Here is a 16,322-nt window from a genome sequence, read left to right as displayed (position 1 = left end):
CCTTGGCATGAATGCACACTATGAAGAACATTGTGTTTTGAATACCTTTCATGAGATTGAAAAGCTATTGTATGGACACACCCATAGAAAGATTAGCTGCCCAGTGGAGTGTATTTTTTTGAAATATTTCTCTTAGAGTTCTTCTCACTACGGGAGAAATCTTTTGCAAAACAAAGTAAGGCATCAGTGAATAGCGAGATTTGGCAAGGCCACCCAGAACACTTTCAAGAACATAGAAAATGTATTGTCAAATGCTCTTCAGGACAATGAGCAAACAAAGAAGTCTTTGTCCAAAATTAGTGAATCAAAATTGATGTTTTTTTATCATTGCGTCTGGAAAAACAAATCAGGATGAACTGCTCTTCCGGTATACCAATTTTCGACAAAGACTTCCCAGCTATTCATTGTCATCTGATGGTCGTTTTCAATACATTAAGTACGTTCTAGAATTTGTTCTGCATAATGGTGCGAAACTCGCTACTGAGAACCAGTATGAACATAACTTGACGTCCACCCTGACTCGAGTTTAAATTTTGAAATGTGAATTTGAAAATTTAATCTAAAGGGTCAAATTTCAAATTTGAGTTCAGTTTGAAGGCCATCTTGAGTTGGTTTGTTACAAGCAGAACATTAAGCTCACAAATGCTTCATATTACTGAAATATATTTTGTCAATGCTATTGTCTTTTTGGGCTATTCTCTAAGAGCAGTTTGCTTTTTTAAATGGTCCTAGCCATATTCTGTATCATTTACTGCGTAATTATGTACAATATATGATTACTATATTGATATTTTGATGGGTTGAATAAATTGGAATTGTAATTATTCATATAAATGTGACTGGATAGGATAAGGCAGTCTATATACCGAAAGCATCTCAACATTTCTTGAGAAGAATGAAAATAGTTCGTTTCGCAAAAGATTTCAACTTCTATCCTACAAGTAACAAGCAAAGTTTCTATTCAAGAACAACACATACAGCCAACAACCGACACTAAACCTGAGGGTATCACTTCACTAGATATTGGGTGATTTCAAGTCTGGTGTTGGTATCGGTGTTGGAAGCACAATTTGGGCTGCATTTCCGAGCTCCAAAAACTATTCGAAGTTTATACAAATAATCCAGGGACCCGTAACACAAAGCTTAGCAATGATCGTAGAACATTCTTGAACGATTGAATCGTGAAAATCAAGTGTACGATTGATCGCTAACCTTTGTGTTACAGAACCCAGATCACAATACTGATAGGTCAACACCTAGTGAATCACTTTTCAGAACCATCTCCATTTCATGTTTGGTGTTTACTTGTTCAAAATTGACCTAAGACCAACACCAAAAGGTCAATGAACTTGAAATCACCCATTGTTGTTGCATTATGCATGTTTGTACAGGTATAAGAAGTCATCTGCAAATAAAATTGTCTTTTTAAACATGGGTGTGGAGGGGGGGGGTGGTGTTACATAAAACACAATTCATCTGTACAGTGTAAATTAATAACACAGCACTTACATTCAAATAACCATGGCTACAGTACAGATTTGTCATAAACTGAAAAGGGGTGAACCATACAGAACTTTTTGCAAGTTATCTCATAACTTTTCAAATTGGCAACAGTTCTGTAATTTGCCCTCGCACACATGGAAACAGGGCTCAAAAGTAAATGAAAATGGAACAATCTAATTCAAAGTCAGCGATTGCAGTTATGGATTCACCGTTTTGATTTTGTAGCCAATTTAAAATGTGTGTAATAATTTGCTGAAGTTAAACAGCTTTGATTCAAGAATGGCATCTAAGAAAATTTGCTCTAGAGCCACATATAAGTACAAAATGGGTCATTAAATCATTTGAAGTGACACGATCAGGTTAAAGCAATCACTTCCATCCATCCATCCATGCTTTAGAACAATCAATCATGCTACCATATTAATAACAATCACACCATGTGACCAGATTATAGAAACCAACACATTCTCATGCTCTATTGTAGATATTATTCCCAGATCATCTACATAAACTGAGCACTAAATGTGCTGAAAAATTGAACCTTTATTGTGTGACATACCAAGTCTCATGCTTTAGGTGCAAGACTCCTGCCTTTGCGACTCTCGCTCATCCCCCCTCTCCTTCTCACGTGTGTATCACAGCCTATTGTCATACACATTATACAAATGCATGGTCATCTCATGCCGAACCACAGCAAATCTCGCACATGGCTGGTCTTTGAACTTGACACCTCCGTATTGTTAAGAGATTACTGTTGAAATTCGCTATCCATTGTTGAACCACAGCTTTAATGACCCGACTTCAGAATGGAAGTCCGTGGGTGCTATGATCTAACAAAACGCAACTAATTCTGGACTTTACTCTGTTTTTCTTCTCGCTAAATGAGGTAGAAAATGGTCCTTTAATCATAGAGGAAAGAATAGAAATGATAATGGATAAGACAGAGAGCTGGAAAATATGGGTGACCCACCACCCTAAAACCAACAATAAGTCACCAGGGTATCTTCTCTGTAAATAGCCAAAGTTAGCAATTAAGAAAAAATGGAAAATAAGATTGTCTGAAAGAGTTGCATTTCATCTTTGTACTGAAGAAGTAAGCAACATCCTAATTTTTTTGAACGAGCAAAGAAGAGATGTCATCTTTGACTCTCGCAGCCCTAACATTAATCTATAAAGTGTCAGAGTTACTGCTCTTCAGTTTAAAACAAATCCATTTCCATACACTTTCTTCTGACCTGAAGGAAGCCATCATTGTCGCCCAGGGTCTACGCAAGTGACAAACTCTTATAGATTAGTTTGGACAGATTTGAATATTTTCGACGTTGCTTCTCAAAATATGAGAAGGGAAATCTACAAATGCATTTCATAAACTACATTTCTGTGGAGTCCAAACTCTCAAATCAACATATCCCATTCGTGAAAAAAGTTCTTGCACAAAGAAATATCACTGTCCAAACTACCATCCCTCAATAACAAAGGAAGGAAGATGTAAAGTATGGGATCAGATTTTTTTTTTTTTGCTCGTAAAGAAGAAATATGTATCTCTCAATACCTATGGACTAGCACCAAATGAAGATAGTTTTTTAAATGACTTAATTCATCAGAAATGAGAACCAGCTCGACCTAAATATGAAAATATATGAAGAGAAAACTTTTCTGCAACAATGCTGTGACCAGTCAAATACATTTCGTGGTAGAACGAAAAACCCTACAGAGGTTTGCCACACAATTCCTGTTAGAAGTAGCATCATGAGAGCTTTGCACCCACGCACAGATTGATCAACAATATTATCTTCAGGCGCACGCAGATCCAGGGTGTGGGGGAAGGTGCGGGGCGCACCCTGTAAAAATTGAAAATATAATGGTGCATCCAATGGAATGCCCCTTTTTGTGCATGTCAAATTACCCTCGGACAAATTAGCACCCAGTAATAGTCTGGAATCCGTGCCTCATCTTAAACGAAGAGGTAGAATATGAATTTGAAATGTATGACTAAATCCTTACAACTTTGTGAAACAGTTGAGCTACAAGATGTCAATCACTTAGTAGTTTCTTCAGAAAACACATATCGTGTGTTACATGTAGTTCTTCAATTGATAGCCCAAATACTGCAGGATACTCGGGTGATTCTGAGCAGACAGAGGATCACTAAAATTATAGATGTAGTAATAATTACAAAGCAATGACATGTATTTGTTCAATGCTGAAAAAATGTACTGGTTTGATCAAATCCGGTTCACAAGAGGATGATGAATCAATTCCTGAAAGAATACGACACCAATAAAAAATTGATCTACCCAAACCTGATACAAAGTTAATAAACAGTAATTGATTCCATAACTAAAGAGATAAATTAATTTAGCAATAAACATGTTTCAGTCAGATATCTCCTCCCCCCAAAAAAAATATATATATATTTAAGAAATAAATAAATGATAAACAAATTAAAAGAAAAATCAATAAATACAAGTACAAAATACTTGGAAAATAGTGTATGAAAATGACTCTTATATAGATACTTCACATATGTAAGGTCTTCAAAAGAAGATGAATTGTAACTACCTTCTGACTTTACAGAATTTAAATAACTAGCATCCTATATATTAAGAGAAAGATCATTAGATCTGCATTGTGTAATGTTGCTTAGAATAATAAAATTAGTGGAATGCATAATTTTGATAATGACTGATGCAGGGGCCATACTTTTACATACTTGCATTTCGAGATAAACACTTAATCTAATAAATCTTCAATTTTCTTGAGAATTGTACGCATTACTTCATGTTGATTCATACCAATAAAATGTTGATAATAAAATGAATACAAAAAATAAGCGCTAATTATGTTTTATTTATGTTGGTACCTGTTCTCTAGATTTTCATGGGCAAATATACATGTAGCATTGTGCACTGGCTGTCGCACATAAAACTGGAGCTTGTATTGACTAATTAAAAACTTGATTAAAAACATGAATATTTATGTGGAGTTACCCATAACTCACTTCAACCTGTACAAGTGAATGCAAGAAAAAAAAGTATTAAGTGCTATGAAAACAAACATCCTTCCATTTTCAGCAAGATTTAAGATTACCATTTGACGTTAATTCTTGGTTGTGGCGAGATACAAAATTGCAAAATAAGATATATAAGATACAGAGTTTGTACACAAGGGCAAAGATTGTATTAATTTAGCAACATTGTTTTTAAATTCTTAATCGTCATGGGGAGAAAGTGATGGAGATAGTCTCCAAAGATAATGTGTGCAATCTCAAAATGTTGCAAATATGAGATTCAACCTTTGAAACATTGCTTTAAAAGCAGAACTCAAGGATAACATGACACAAAATAGAATAAGGAACGAGTAGAGGTCCAGGGTATACAGACAAGGGTAATATAAAGACTTTTAAGGATTTTGGTTCACTATACACCAGGCATTGTGGCTGTTTTACATTAACAAGTAATATCAAGGTAAAATAGCTTACATAATCTGACATTCACCCACATATTATATGATAATTACACACTTCCATTGATATGTGTTTTTTTTTTCATTTCACATCAACATTCTCGAAGAAGTATTGCATTCTTCTTCATAAAACTTTTGAATAAATAAATATCTTTATCTTCATTATAATTACAATGTACAACCAATCTCAAATCTTTTGTCTATAATACAGATTATAAATAATTCATCTATGTAATATCTCATGAATATTTATTGACACATATTATTTGCACGGTGAATCCTGATTGGTCAGGAGATGACTCCGGGAGAGGGGCCTAGCCCCTCCTCATGAATAAACATCAGATAGAATGACCAATACAGTAGGAATACAAAAATGATAACATCGTGATGAAAATAAGTCAGGAATTGACAAAACTCTTATTCAAGATAAAGTAGAGTTAGCTATCTCTTTAGATCATTGTAATGATTTATGATATAATGCATAAACAAACTGAATAACACATGAGATGTATACTGTTTTTAAACCACAAGTTTCCATGGCGACTCCCAAAACAAAAGCGAAATAGGAGAGAATACCATGCATCACATAGAACCTCTTATCAGCTTAATTTCTCTCTAAAAAAATTCAAGTCTGAATGCACCAATATTAATTACTGTAAAATTTCACCTAGATCACCTTACACAAAAACTTACAATTAATCTCAAATGGCATTGGCTAATTGAACTCATTGCACTTTGCATACATTCTTGAATATACATGTACCACTATAACCAATCAGAATATTGTTGTTGTACATGAGATTTATTAATTTCCTTTGAAACCAGATTATTGATTTGAATGCAATTCAGAATATTCAATAATTTCTTACCACGTGATTTCAATATGCAGCATGTCCTCCCCCCTAAAAAAAATGTTAATGACACTTTAAATGGGTGTAATGTGAGAATTACCAAATCATATTGCATATTATTTCATAATCGCAAACTAGCATTTGTGTTATACAACTGGCTTTAATTTCATGCAGTATGGTTCATTCAACACAGAGATATGAGCCTTTCTAAGTTTTGTTATTATGTTGAATAAAGTACATAGTCCAATCATGACTTCATTCACTCTTTTTTCTTATTCCCTTTTTTAGGTTTTTGGCCCTACAACTTGCGTGCCGATACTTACATAAAAAAAAATCATTTTAGGCAATCGGCAGGATATATCTAATTAAGCATGATATCTTTAATCAAACATGAAAATTGATTTTTGATTGATAATAGGCCTACTAAATGATACCAACAAGGAAATGAATTAAAACATTTGTTTTTGATTTATGATTTTATCTTGATCTCATCTATTCATCAGAAGGGATGCATGAATAGGTCATCCCCAAGTCCTGAACAAAAAAAAATCCATACAGATTTACTCCCATGGCTGAACGTGAATAGATATAATTTGCACTACTTGAATAAAGCCCCATTCACAATTGGTGGTGCGACTGGTTACAACCGTTGCGATTCTGTGCAACATGTATTGTGACCAAGTGATCGCAAACGATCGCACAAGCAATTGTGAAAGCCCCATAAAAAACAAATCTTGTTTGCTGAACCTGACTTTAGATATTACTTAATACAAAACTTAGATGGGGGGGGGGGTCCTGATATGTAATGAACACATGGTCATATCTTTCTGATTATCGGACGATATCACATAAAATTTCATCCATTTGTAGGAAATTAATTGTAGTTAACAGGTGTAAAGGTATAAATATGATGTTGTAATTTTAATATAATACTCATCTAGAGTGCCATGAACATTTTTTGTGGGACACTCTGTATAGGCAGCTTGCATTCAAGTCATCACTTTTATTATTCTTCGAGGCAAAATATCAACTGCATAAGCAGGAAAATAATTGCTTAATCTCAAAGTACAACAACAAATTACAATACAGTAGCTTTTCTATCTATAATATCTTGTGTCTTCACGAAATATAAAAGAAATTTTAGCTGTTTTGAAATCAATGTCTCATTTCAACATGCTTGTGCTATGTGATGCATCTAAACTCTCGAGCCAAAAAGAAGGAAAAAAAATGTTCACACCTGCGGAATTGAAAAGAAACTACTTACACTGGTAAATGCATGACCCATCACCATCAGCTATATGAACACTTTTTCCATATTGTTTTCAAGAAAATTTGTGGAAATAAACAGACACTCATCCTAATTTCACCCCATTTTACAAATCAATGCAGGTTCATTGAATGTGTTCAGCATGTGTCTCGTACACCTGAATTAGATCAATGGCACAAAGTGTCTCTGTTCCTTCACCTGACTTTCTTGGTGTCAGCACTTGACACTTACGGTGTATATAGTAAGACTAATGCAACACCATCCACTGTGAAACACCTTGTCTTGTAATAAAGAACACCAAGAGACAGATTTCACATTTAAACACCAAGCCTGATAGCACCAAGCTTTAAGGTGTCTTATTTCGACTCACATTTTGTAAATCATCAGAGGCAGGTGTTAATCATACCTGAGAAGGTGTTTGGTGCTGTAGTCCTGGAGTCAAAATAAATACTTGAGTGTTAAACACAAGACTCCTCTTTATCTGCAATCCAGTGCTTTCCAGTGTAAGTCACACAGCAGTCTCATGGTTTTCTTTTAATCGCTGATGTTGCTCGTGACCTGCAATAAGAGAAAAAGAGGGGGAGAGAGAAGGTAGAGGGAGAGGGGAAGAGATAGAGAGGGGAAGAGAGAGAGAGAGGAAAAGAGGAAGAGAGGGGAAAGAGAGAAAGAGGGAGAGAAGAGAGGAAGAAGGGAAGAGAGAGATAGATGGGGAAGAGGAAGAGAGAGGGAAAATAAGGAGATGAAAGACGGAAAGAGGAGAAGTGAGAGGAGAGCGTGAGGCAGCGAGTGTAAGATATAGAAAATGGAGGATAAAGAGAGAGGGTGGAAAGGAGGGAAGGAAGAGAGGAAAGAGGGAAGAAAAGAAAGACAGGAGAAAAAGACGGAGTATTGGACGAGAGGGGATGGGAGGGGTAGACATGGAAGGAGAGAGAATGGGTGAGAAGAGGGAAGGAAAGTAGAATAAGAGTAAGTCATATGTACTTCCAGAGACATTGATAAGATTGCTTTAGGGAAGTTTTTAGAACTTGATCAAATCCTGAAGTCATTTCTGATGCATGGTTGTACAGTAGCTTCACACATAATGTTGAGAGAAGAAATGGCTTACTTAGTTCAATTGTATTACACAATATATGAAGGCAGAATATATTCTTTTCCTTTCTGTATTCTTTACTTCTTCCACTACTTATACTTCTTCTTCTCCTTCTTCGATCTCCTACTTCTCCTCCTTCTTTCTTATCATTACACCATTGTAATGCATAAATACAAATTAGGCACTACCGTGAAGTATAATCATGGCAGATATTGCAACAAAAAACATTTTAAATTGGCAAACCTACTTTTCTACGGTATGAAAAAGTAGCTTGTATTTAAGTCATTATTAAAACATAACAAAATGCCAAAACCTAAAGTTTCTGCAATATTGTTTTGAAGTTCTGAAATGTGATAATAAAAAATATATTATGAAAATTCTTAACTATCCAGGTATCTTTCAGAGGAATCTTTGGTAACACAGAACAATATGGCAAAAAGCAAGAAAAAAGCAAGATGGAAAAACATCAAACAACTACAAACTGAGCTAAGGCTCTTTTTCAAAAGTCAGAGCAATGTTTATTCAACCAGAATCCTGCCTCCATTCTTTTGTAATCCTTTTGTTAAAAAGTGTACATTAAATCGGTTATGAAAGCAGAATTCCCGTTGAATGACGCAGTATAGACTTTTTGGTAGAGGAGTTACAAAATGAATGTGATGTTGATTAATGGTGGAAGATATTCTAGATGATTGGGTCTGGATGAACATGTAGATAAGGCTACTGAAACAGTATAGAACAGTCACAAATCAGTCAATGACAAACACATAAATGATCATGCAAACATGACAAGGAAAAACAATGATTTTCTTTGAAAGCCCACCAAACACTACTTTAAAATCTAATACTAGGACATTGTGATAATACTTATTAGATCTTTTGGCTTTAACATGAGTGTTGAATGAAAAAAAAAAAATTGTTGGACACTTAGCGAATGTCTAAAGAAATTGTTCGCCCCAAAGAATAAGGTTTGAGTTGGAAGCTCAAGGCGGATTGCCATCCATAGGTCCAAAACTAAGTCTGTATCTGCAGAAATAATCCAAATCCTGATAGTTTGACACCACAGGAGGTTCAGCCCCAGACCACGATAAATTTAAATGTGATGCTACGAGTCTGGAGCAGACGTTTGCTGGTTTGAAGCAGACGGTCAGAGGTCTAGAGCAGACACGGTGAGGACTACACGTGTAGCACAGTCTGAGGTTCAATGCATATGGTCGAGGGATCTTTACAACAAAAACCAATCGCATATGGCCGAGAAAGCTCAACTACACAAGGCAGATGCATATGGTCGGTGAGCTGTTTGAGCTGAAAGCAAAGTATAGGAGCCATCTGGTGGTTTCCTGTTCATGGTACTGGCAGGATCGAGGCTTGTGCAAGAGTTAACTGCGGCAGTATATCTCTGCCCATCAGAACAGCGGCTAATTTTGGAAATTGAGGTGGCAAAACCTGCCAGCAGCTGCTGGGAGACAAGGAAACTGTCAATATTATCATTATTCAGAGAAATCGACCTTCTTGGTTGACTTAGCACTCAACATAAATCAGTTTGGTGCAAACGGATGGTACCTTTATCACATTCAACAGAACACAAAACGTATGTTGCAGATCACTTGCACAAGAGGCATTTGTGAACAACCAATTACTTGAGAGAAGAATTTTTTAAACAATGATATGAGTGTGTGGTGGGCTCATCAAGGTTATAGATGTATAAAATGTACATTACAATTGGGTATGTAGAAGACAGAACATATACAGTTATATAACTAATTGATTACATGAACATTCATGGATGAAAGGGAAAAATTAGTTCTGGGGCCTGTAACACAAAGCTTTGTGCTTTATCATTTGCAATCGATTACACTAATCGCTATGTACAATCAATCATAAAAATCAGCTCTCAGATCAATCATTAAGTTTTGTGTAAATGGGCCCTTGGTGAGACTACAATCAAATGGAAAACAATAGGGGAAGAAAAAATAGCGCAATGGCAAGCTCAAAAGACAAAAAAAAAAGCTATATTGAGCATAGTGCACAAAGATAAGAAATGACTACTGCAAATTCATACAAAAAGACAAAAAATGAAAATTTTATATCAAAGCTTTGTTCTAAAATATTAAGTCCAACCTATTTTCAAATTAATATAAATGGAAGGAATTTTTTTTTTAAAGAATTATTCAAAGCATAAAAGAAAATTCGTTTGAACTAGTTGTTCAGGTAAAGTACCAAATGTAATAAGTGTATTTGGAATACCATTCTCCTGGAGCAGATAAAGACAGCTATTCAACCCAGTCAATCCAAGTTGGTATTAGAAAGGAATCTATTTTTTGAAAATGTATAGGCTTTTAGGCAGCTTTGCAGCATTAAAAAAAAAAAAGATTTAGAATGATGTAAGGTTGAACAGAGGCCAATGGAAATAGAATAATCAACCAGGTTTTAATTACTAATGGCGGATATGCTCAGAACTTTAAATTGATTTTAAATGTAATGGATAATGGGGTTAAATTAGAATATATCATACAAATCTGTAAGATATAGATATAGGGGTGTGGGGTATGTGAGAGGGTGATATGGATGAGAAATTCAGGGTGTAGCAGAGGGCTTTTTTAATGAAACAAGATGTAGAACTGAGGGCGTAAACAAAGTTACAAGACTGTATATGATGTGGGATTGTGGGTGCAGGTATCTTAACGGGATATGATGTCCAGCTGAGGGTGTGGGTGAAGGTTAATTAACTGAATAAAATGTTGGATTGAGGGCAGGGGGTCTTATCTAAGATGTCCATTGAGGGCAGGGGGTCTTATCTAAGATGTCCATTGAGGGCTTTGGAGAGGGTTTCTGGATAGAATAAGATATCCATTGAGGGTGTGGTAGAGGGTTTGTGGACAGAATAAGATGTCCATCGAGGGTGTGGGAGAGGGTTTGTGGACAGAATAAGATGTCCATCGAGGGTGTGGGAGAGGGTTTCTGGACAGAATAAGATGTCCATTGAGGGTGTGGGAGAGGGTTTCTGGATAGAACAAGATGTCCATTGAGGGTGTGGGAGAGGGTTTCTGGATAGAATAAGATGTCCATTGAGGGTGTGGGAGAGGGTTTTTGGACAGAATAAGATTCCATTGAGGGTGTAGGAGAGGGTTTCTGTAAGAACAAGATGTCCATTGAGGGTGTGGGAGAGGGTTTCTGGACAGAATAAGATGTCCATTGAGGGTGTGGGAGAGGGTTTCTGGACAGAATAAGATGTCCATTGAGGGTGTGGGAGAGGGTTTCTGGACAGAATAAGATTCTATTGAGGGAGTGGGAGAGGGTTTCTGGACAGAAAAAGATATCCATTGAGGGTGTGGTAGAGGGTTTCTGGATAAAATAAGATATCCATTGAGGGTGTGAGAGGGGATTTCTTGACAGAAGATGTCCATTGAGGTAGTGGGAGAGGGTTTCTTGACAGAATAAGATGTCCATTGGGTGTGGGAGAGGGTTTCTGGACAGAATAAGATGTTCATTGAGGGAGTGGGAGAGGGTTTCTGGATAGAATAAGATATCCATCGAGGGTGTGGGAGAGGGTTTCTGGATAGAATAAGATATCCATTGAAGGTGTGGGAGAGGGTTTCTGGACAGAATAAGATGTCCATTGAGGGTGTGGGAGAGGGTTTCTGGATAGAATAAGATGTCCATTGAGGGTGTGGTAGAGGGTTTCTGGATAGAATAAGATGTCCATTGAGGGTGTGGGCGAGGGTTTCTGGACAGAATAAGATGTCCATTGGGGAGTGGGAGAGGGTTTCTGGACAGAATAAGATGTCCATTGAGGGTGTGGGAGAGGGTTTCTGGACAGAATAAGATTCCATTGAGGGTGTGGGAGAGGGTTTCTGGACAGAATAAGATGTCCATTGAGGGTGTGGGAGAGGGTGTCTGGGCAGAATAAGATGTCCATTGAGGGTGTGGGAGAGGGTTTCTGGACAGAATAAGATTCCATTGAGGGTGTGGGAGAGGGTTTCTGGACAGAATAAGATTCCATTGAGGGTGTGGGAGAGGGTTTCTGGACAGAATAAGATGTCCATTGGGGTGTGGGAGAGGGTTTCTGGACAGAATAAGATTCTATTGAGGGAGTGGGAGAGGGTTTCTGGACAGAAAAAGATGTCCATTGAGGGTGTGGTAGAGGGTTTCTGGACAGAATAAGATGTCCATTGGGGTGTGGGAGAGGGTTTCTGGACAGAATAAAATGTCCATTGGGGTGTGGGAGAGGGTTTCTGGACAGAATAAGATGTCCATTGAGGGTGTGGGAGAGGGTTTCTGGACAGAATAAGATGTCCATTGAGGGTGTGGGAGAGGGTGCTGGGCAGATTACGATGTCCATTGAGGGTGTGGGAGAGGGTTTCTGGACAGAATAAGATTCCATTGAGGGTGTGGGAGAGGGTTTCTGGACAGAATAAGATGTCCATTGGGGTGTGGGAGAGGGTTTCTGGACAGAATAAGATGTCCATTGAAGGTGTGGGAGAGGGTTTCTGGATAGAATAAGATGTCCATTGAGGGTGTGGGCGAGGGTTTCTGGACAGAATAAGATGTCCATTGGGGAGTGGGAGAGGGTTTCTGGACAGAATAAGATGTCCATTGAGGGTGTGGGAGAGGGTTTCTGGATAGAATAAGATTCCATTGAGGGTGTGGGAGAGGGTTTCTGGACAGAATAAGATGTCCATTGAGGGTGTGGGAGAGGGTGTCTGGGCAGAATAAGATGTCCATTGAGGGTGTGGGAGAGGGTTTCTGGACAGAATAAGATTCCATTGAGGGTGTGGGAGAGGGTTTCTGGACAGAATAAGATTCCATTGAGGGTGTGGGAGAGGGTTTCTGGACAGAATAAGATGTCCATTGGGGTGTGGGAGAGGGTTTCTGGACATAATAAGATTCTATTGAGGGAGTGGGAGAGGGTTTCTGGACAGAAAAAGATGTCCATTGAGGGTGTGGTAGAGGGTTTCTGGACAGAATAAGATGTCCATTGGGGTGTGGGAGAGGGTTTCTGGACAGAATAAAATGTCCATTGGGGTGTGGGAGAGGGTTTCTGGACAGAATAAGATGTCCATTGAGGGTGTGGGAGAGGGTTTCTGGACAGAATAAGATGTCCATTGAGGGTGTGGGAGAGGGTTTCTGGACAGAATAAGATGTCCATTGAGGGTGTGGGAGAGGGTGCTGGGCAGATTACGATGTCCATTGAGGGTGTGGGAGAGGGTTTCTGGACAGAATAAGATTCCATTGAGGGTGTGGGAGAGGGTTTCTGGACAGAATAAGATGTCCATTGGGGTGTGGGAGAGGGTTTCTGGACAGAATAAGATGTCCATTGAAGGTGTGGGAGAGGGTTTCTGGACAGAATAAGATGTCCACTAAGGGTAAGGGAAGGGATAAGCTATGGGGCTATGAGTCAGAGCTTCAAACAAAAGGATGGAATATTGAGGGTGTGAGTGAGGGTATATTAATAGGGTGGGTGTGTAGAGCTTGCATGAACAATCAGAAAATATGATATGTAGTGTGGGGATACAGAGTGACGTTGGAGGGGTGGGTATGGAAAGATATGGAACTGGTAAAACGTCCAAGAACAGTATGTAGGGTGAAGTGGGTTTACATGAACATATTCCTGTTCTTACTTACAGATGTAAGACTGAGGGTGTAGGAGAGTGAACTTTAACAAATGGAAGGAGGATCAATACAATGGGCAAGGGTTTAGGAGTGAAAGTAAGATGGGAGGAGAATGGATGATATCAATATGACCGTTGAGCTTCCAAAACAGACCATGCTTCAAAGAGGGGACATGACAAGTGGAAACAACCATATCACCAGAAAGGAATCAAATATCACCAAGATAGATATATAGAATCCAACCTTTTCAATATTCCCTGCTTAGCGTCTGCCAACTTCCACCAGTCACGATAAAAACTCTGATAAAAAATGAGAAACTAGGAGAAAAAGAGCTACAAGATCAAAATAATAAAATGACAAATAGCAGAAAGATAGATAGAGCATGAGAAGAGGTGCCTGCGAAAATTCATTTTTTTCATTTAAAAGCGATAGTACGAGAATGTCATATTTAAAGTTCATTTGGCCTATACAACAGTGAATTAATTTCTAGTCAATCCTAATGATCATAGTGATTCTGAGTTTGGGACAGCTAAACATCCGTCCACGCCGAATCTTCCTTACTTTCCAGATAGCTTGCTAGTTCGGTATCTTCTGCCTTTAGCGCTTGGATACGAGGCGTATTGCCTTGATAGTCTGTGATCGTGAGGGCGGCCCCTGCTTCCACCAACATGGCGCATATTGTTCGCCGCATGTACCAAGCGGCTTTGTGGAGTGCTGTCTGTTGCTTTTCCACATCCCGTGAGTCCAGTAAATTCTTAGGCCCTAGAGACGAAACAGGAAATGATTGAAAGAGAATTAGCTTGACAGAGATGGTTGCTCTCAAGATACACATCTAACCAATTATGTCGCAGGTTGCTCTGCGATTGCCACAATCATTTGGTTGCAAACATCATCAATTTGATTGAAATACATTATTCAAATGTGGCTTCCTATATCACACAAATATACCTGCTTTGAGAAGGTAAAGTGTGAGTTATTCATCCAAATTTTGACTGTCAAGGATATCTTTTCACAGAGGTAAAGTCCGAATGGAAAAATATAACAGGTATTTCCTGTCCAACCTCGTTATCAAAGTAGTAAGTTCATTCAGGTTTAAGTGCACTCCCAAGTTTATTCCACTCATATAATGTTGCAACATATAATCCATGAAGCAAAATGTTGTCTTGCAAGATACTAAGAATGAAAGCATTCTCACAAAAGAGTAAAACTTACATACATGAAACTCTAAAATGAAAGAAATTTAGCTACAAATATAAACACAAGAGCAAGGAAACCCTTTATCGAAGTAAGCTCTTGTTGAATCAAATGACAATGCAATTGTACATTGAAGAATTGAATAAATTAAAAATTACTCACCATGTTCTATTAGATATTGCACAATCTCTTTGTGACCGAAGCGTGCTGCGTGGTGTAAGCTTGTCATCCCGTGCTGATCGCTGGTCTCTAAATTGGCACCTTTCCGATGGAGCTCGGCATACTTCATAGGGTCTCCTCGTTTAGAAACATCAATCAACACTACATAAAGATAGGAAATTTTGTCGGTGATATTTCTTTTAAAAACTCTTTAAAAATCACAATAACAAAAACCTGGTTATTTTTAAAAGTAATTCCAGCACACAACATAATGCTCATTCTCCACTTCCTGGGGGTATTCCAGCCACTCGCCATCGAGGAGCACACAATGTTGGACAAGGTACAATGACATTTACCTCCTAATGCATATACACTTGGCAGAGTGTGGACTGATACCTTGCGAAATGAATCTAGCTTACAGTATTTCGAACACAAGAGAGTCAGAACCACAACACCAAGGCTTCCATGTTGAAATACATGTTTGTGATTTTTTTTTAAGGTTTCATTAATATTTGTTTAGGCACCTTATCAAAAGTCTTGGTGGCATCTTTAAGCTTAACTATAAAATTATGTTTGTAACAAAACAATATCTCTAAAATTACATATTTGTTAAACTAAATATTTCAGATGGATATCAAATTATGAGACCTTCAAAATAAAATTTTAATTTAAAATCAATATCATCACTCAAACCAGTAAACTCTGACAAAACTTACTTTTATTGAGGGGATCTAAATGTGCGGTATCGGAAACTCCCACAATAACATCCCTCTTTGGTGGTTTGGGTGAATTTGATGTGTGGGTCATGATGGCTTCGCAACTGAAGTAGCAGAGAAAATATTTTACAAATTTGATAATTATTATAATGATGATTCCATTTAGCACAAGAATAATTTGTGCATAAAGACATGCACAACTTATGGACAGCTTAATCAGACGCCACCTTGATGTGGAATCTTTATAATTAGAAATGTGTGCATCACTGAAGAGGTTAATAATAAAGAAGGCACTAAGAGTCTTGGACTTGTACAAATTCCAAGGACTCAATGTCATTCATGGGCCTAATGAGCTTCGTCAATTTGTACTGTCCTAACTTTTACTGCAGCAATATGACTGCTTTCCATAGCCGACACATCTGATCTAAATAAAAATATTAGTAATCTGGCCTTCAAAAAGCACATAT

At 37.7% G+C, this 16,322-nt stretch overlaps 1 protein-coding gene across 1 annotated transcript in view; it reads right to left on the bottom strand.

Annotated features, from left to right (window-relative positions):
• Window positions 1–5,051: 5,051 nt before the first annotated feature.
• The window catches only part of LOC129283226 (diacylglycerol kinase zeta-like), a 70,664-nt gene continuing 59,393 nt past the window's right edge, over window positions 5,052–16,322 (bottom strand). Inside the window, exons 20-23 of the mRNA XM_064114095.1 lie at window positions 15,856–15,959; window positions 15,143–15,301; window positions 14,348–14,548; window positions 5,052–7,644 (exon numbers count right to left, since the gene is read on the bottom strand). Of these exons, the coding sequence (XP_063970165.1) occupies window positions 7,595–7,644; window positions 14,348–14,548; window positions 15,143–15,301; window positions 15,856–15,959 (514 nt within the window). The 3' untranslated portion in view covers window positions 5,052–7,594. The remainder of the gene's footprint in view (window positions 7,645–14,347; window positions 14,549–15,142; window positions 15,302–15,855; window positions 15,960–16,322) is intronic.

This window comes from Lytechinus pictus, chromosome 19 (assembly GCF_037042905.1).
Source record: "Lytechinus pictus isolate F3 Inbred chromosome 19, Lp3.0, whole genome shotgun sequence".
Lineage (NCBI taxonomy): Eukaryota > Metazoa > Echinodermata > Echinoidea > Temnopleuroida > Toxopneustidae > Lytechinus > Lytechinus pictus.
This window is presented reverse-complemented; position numbering and strand designations above follow the sequence as displayed.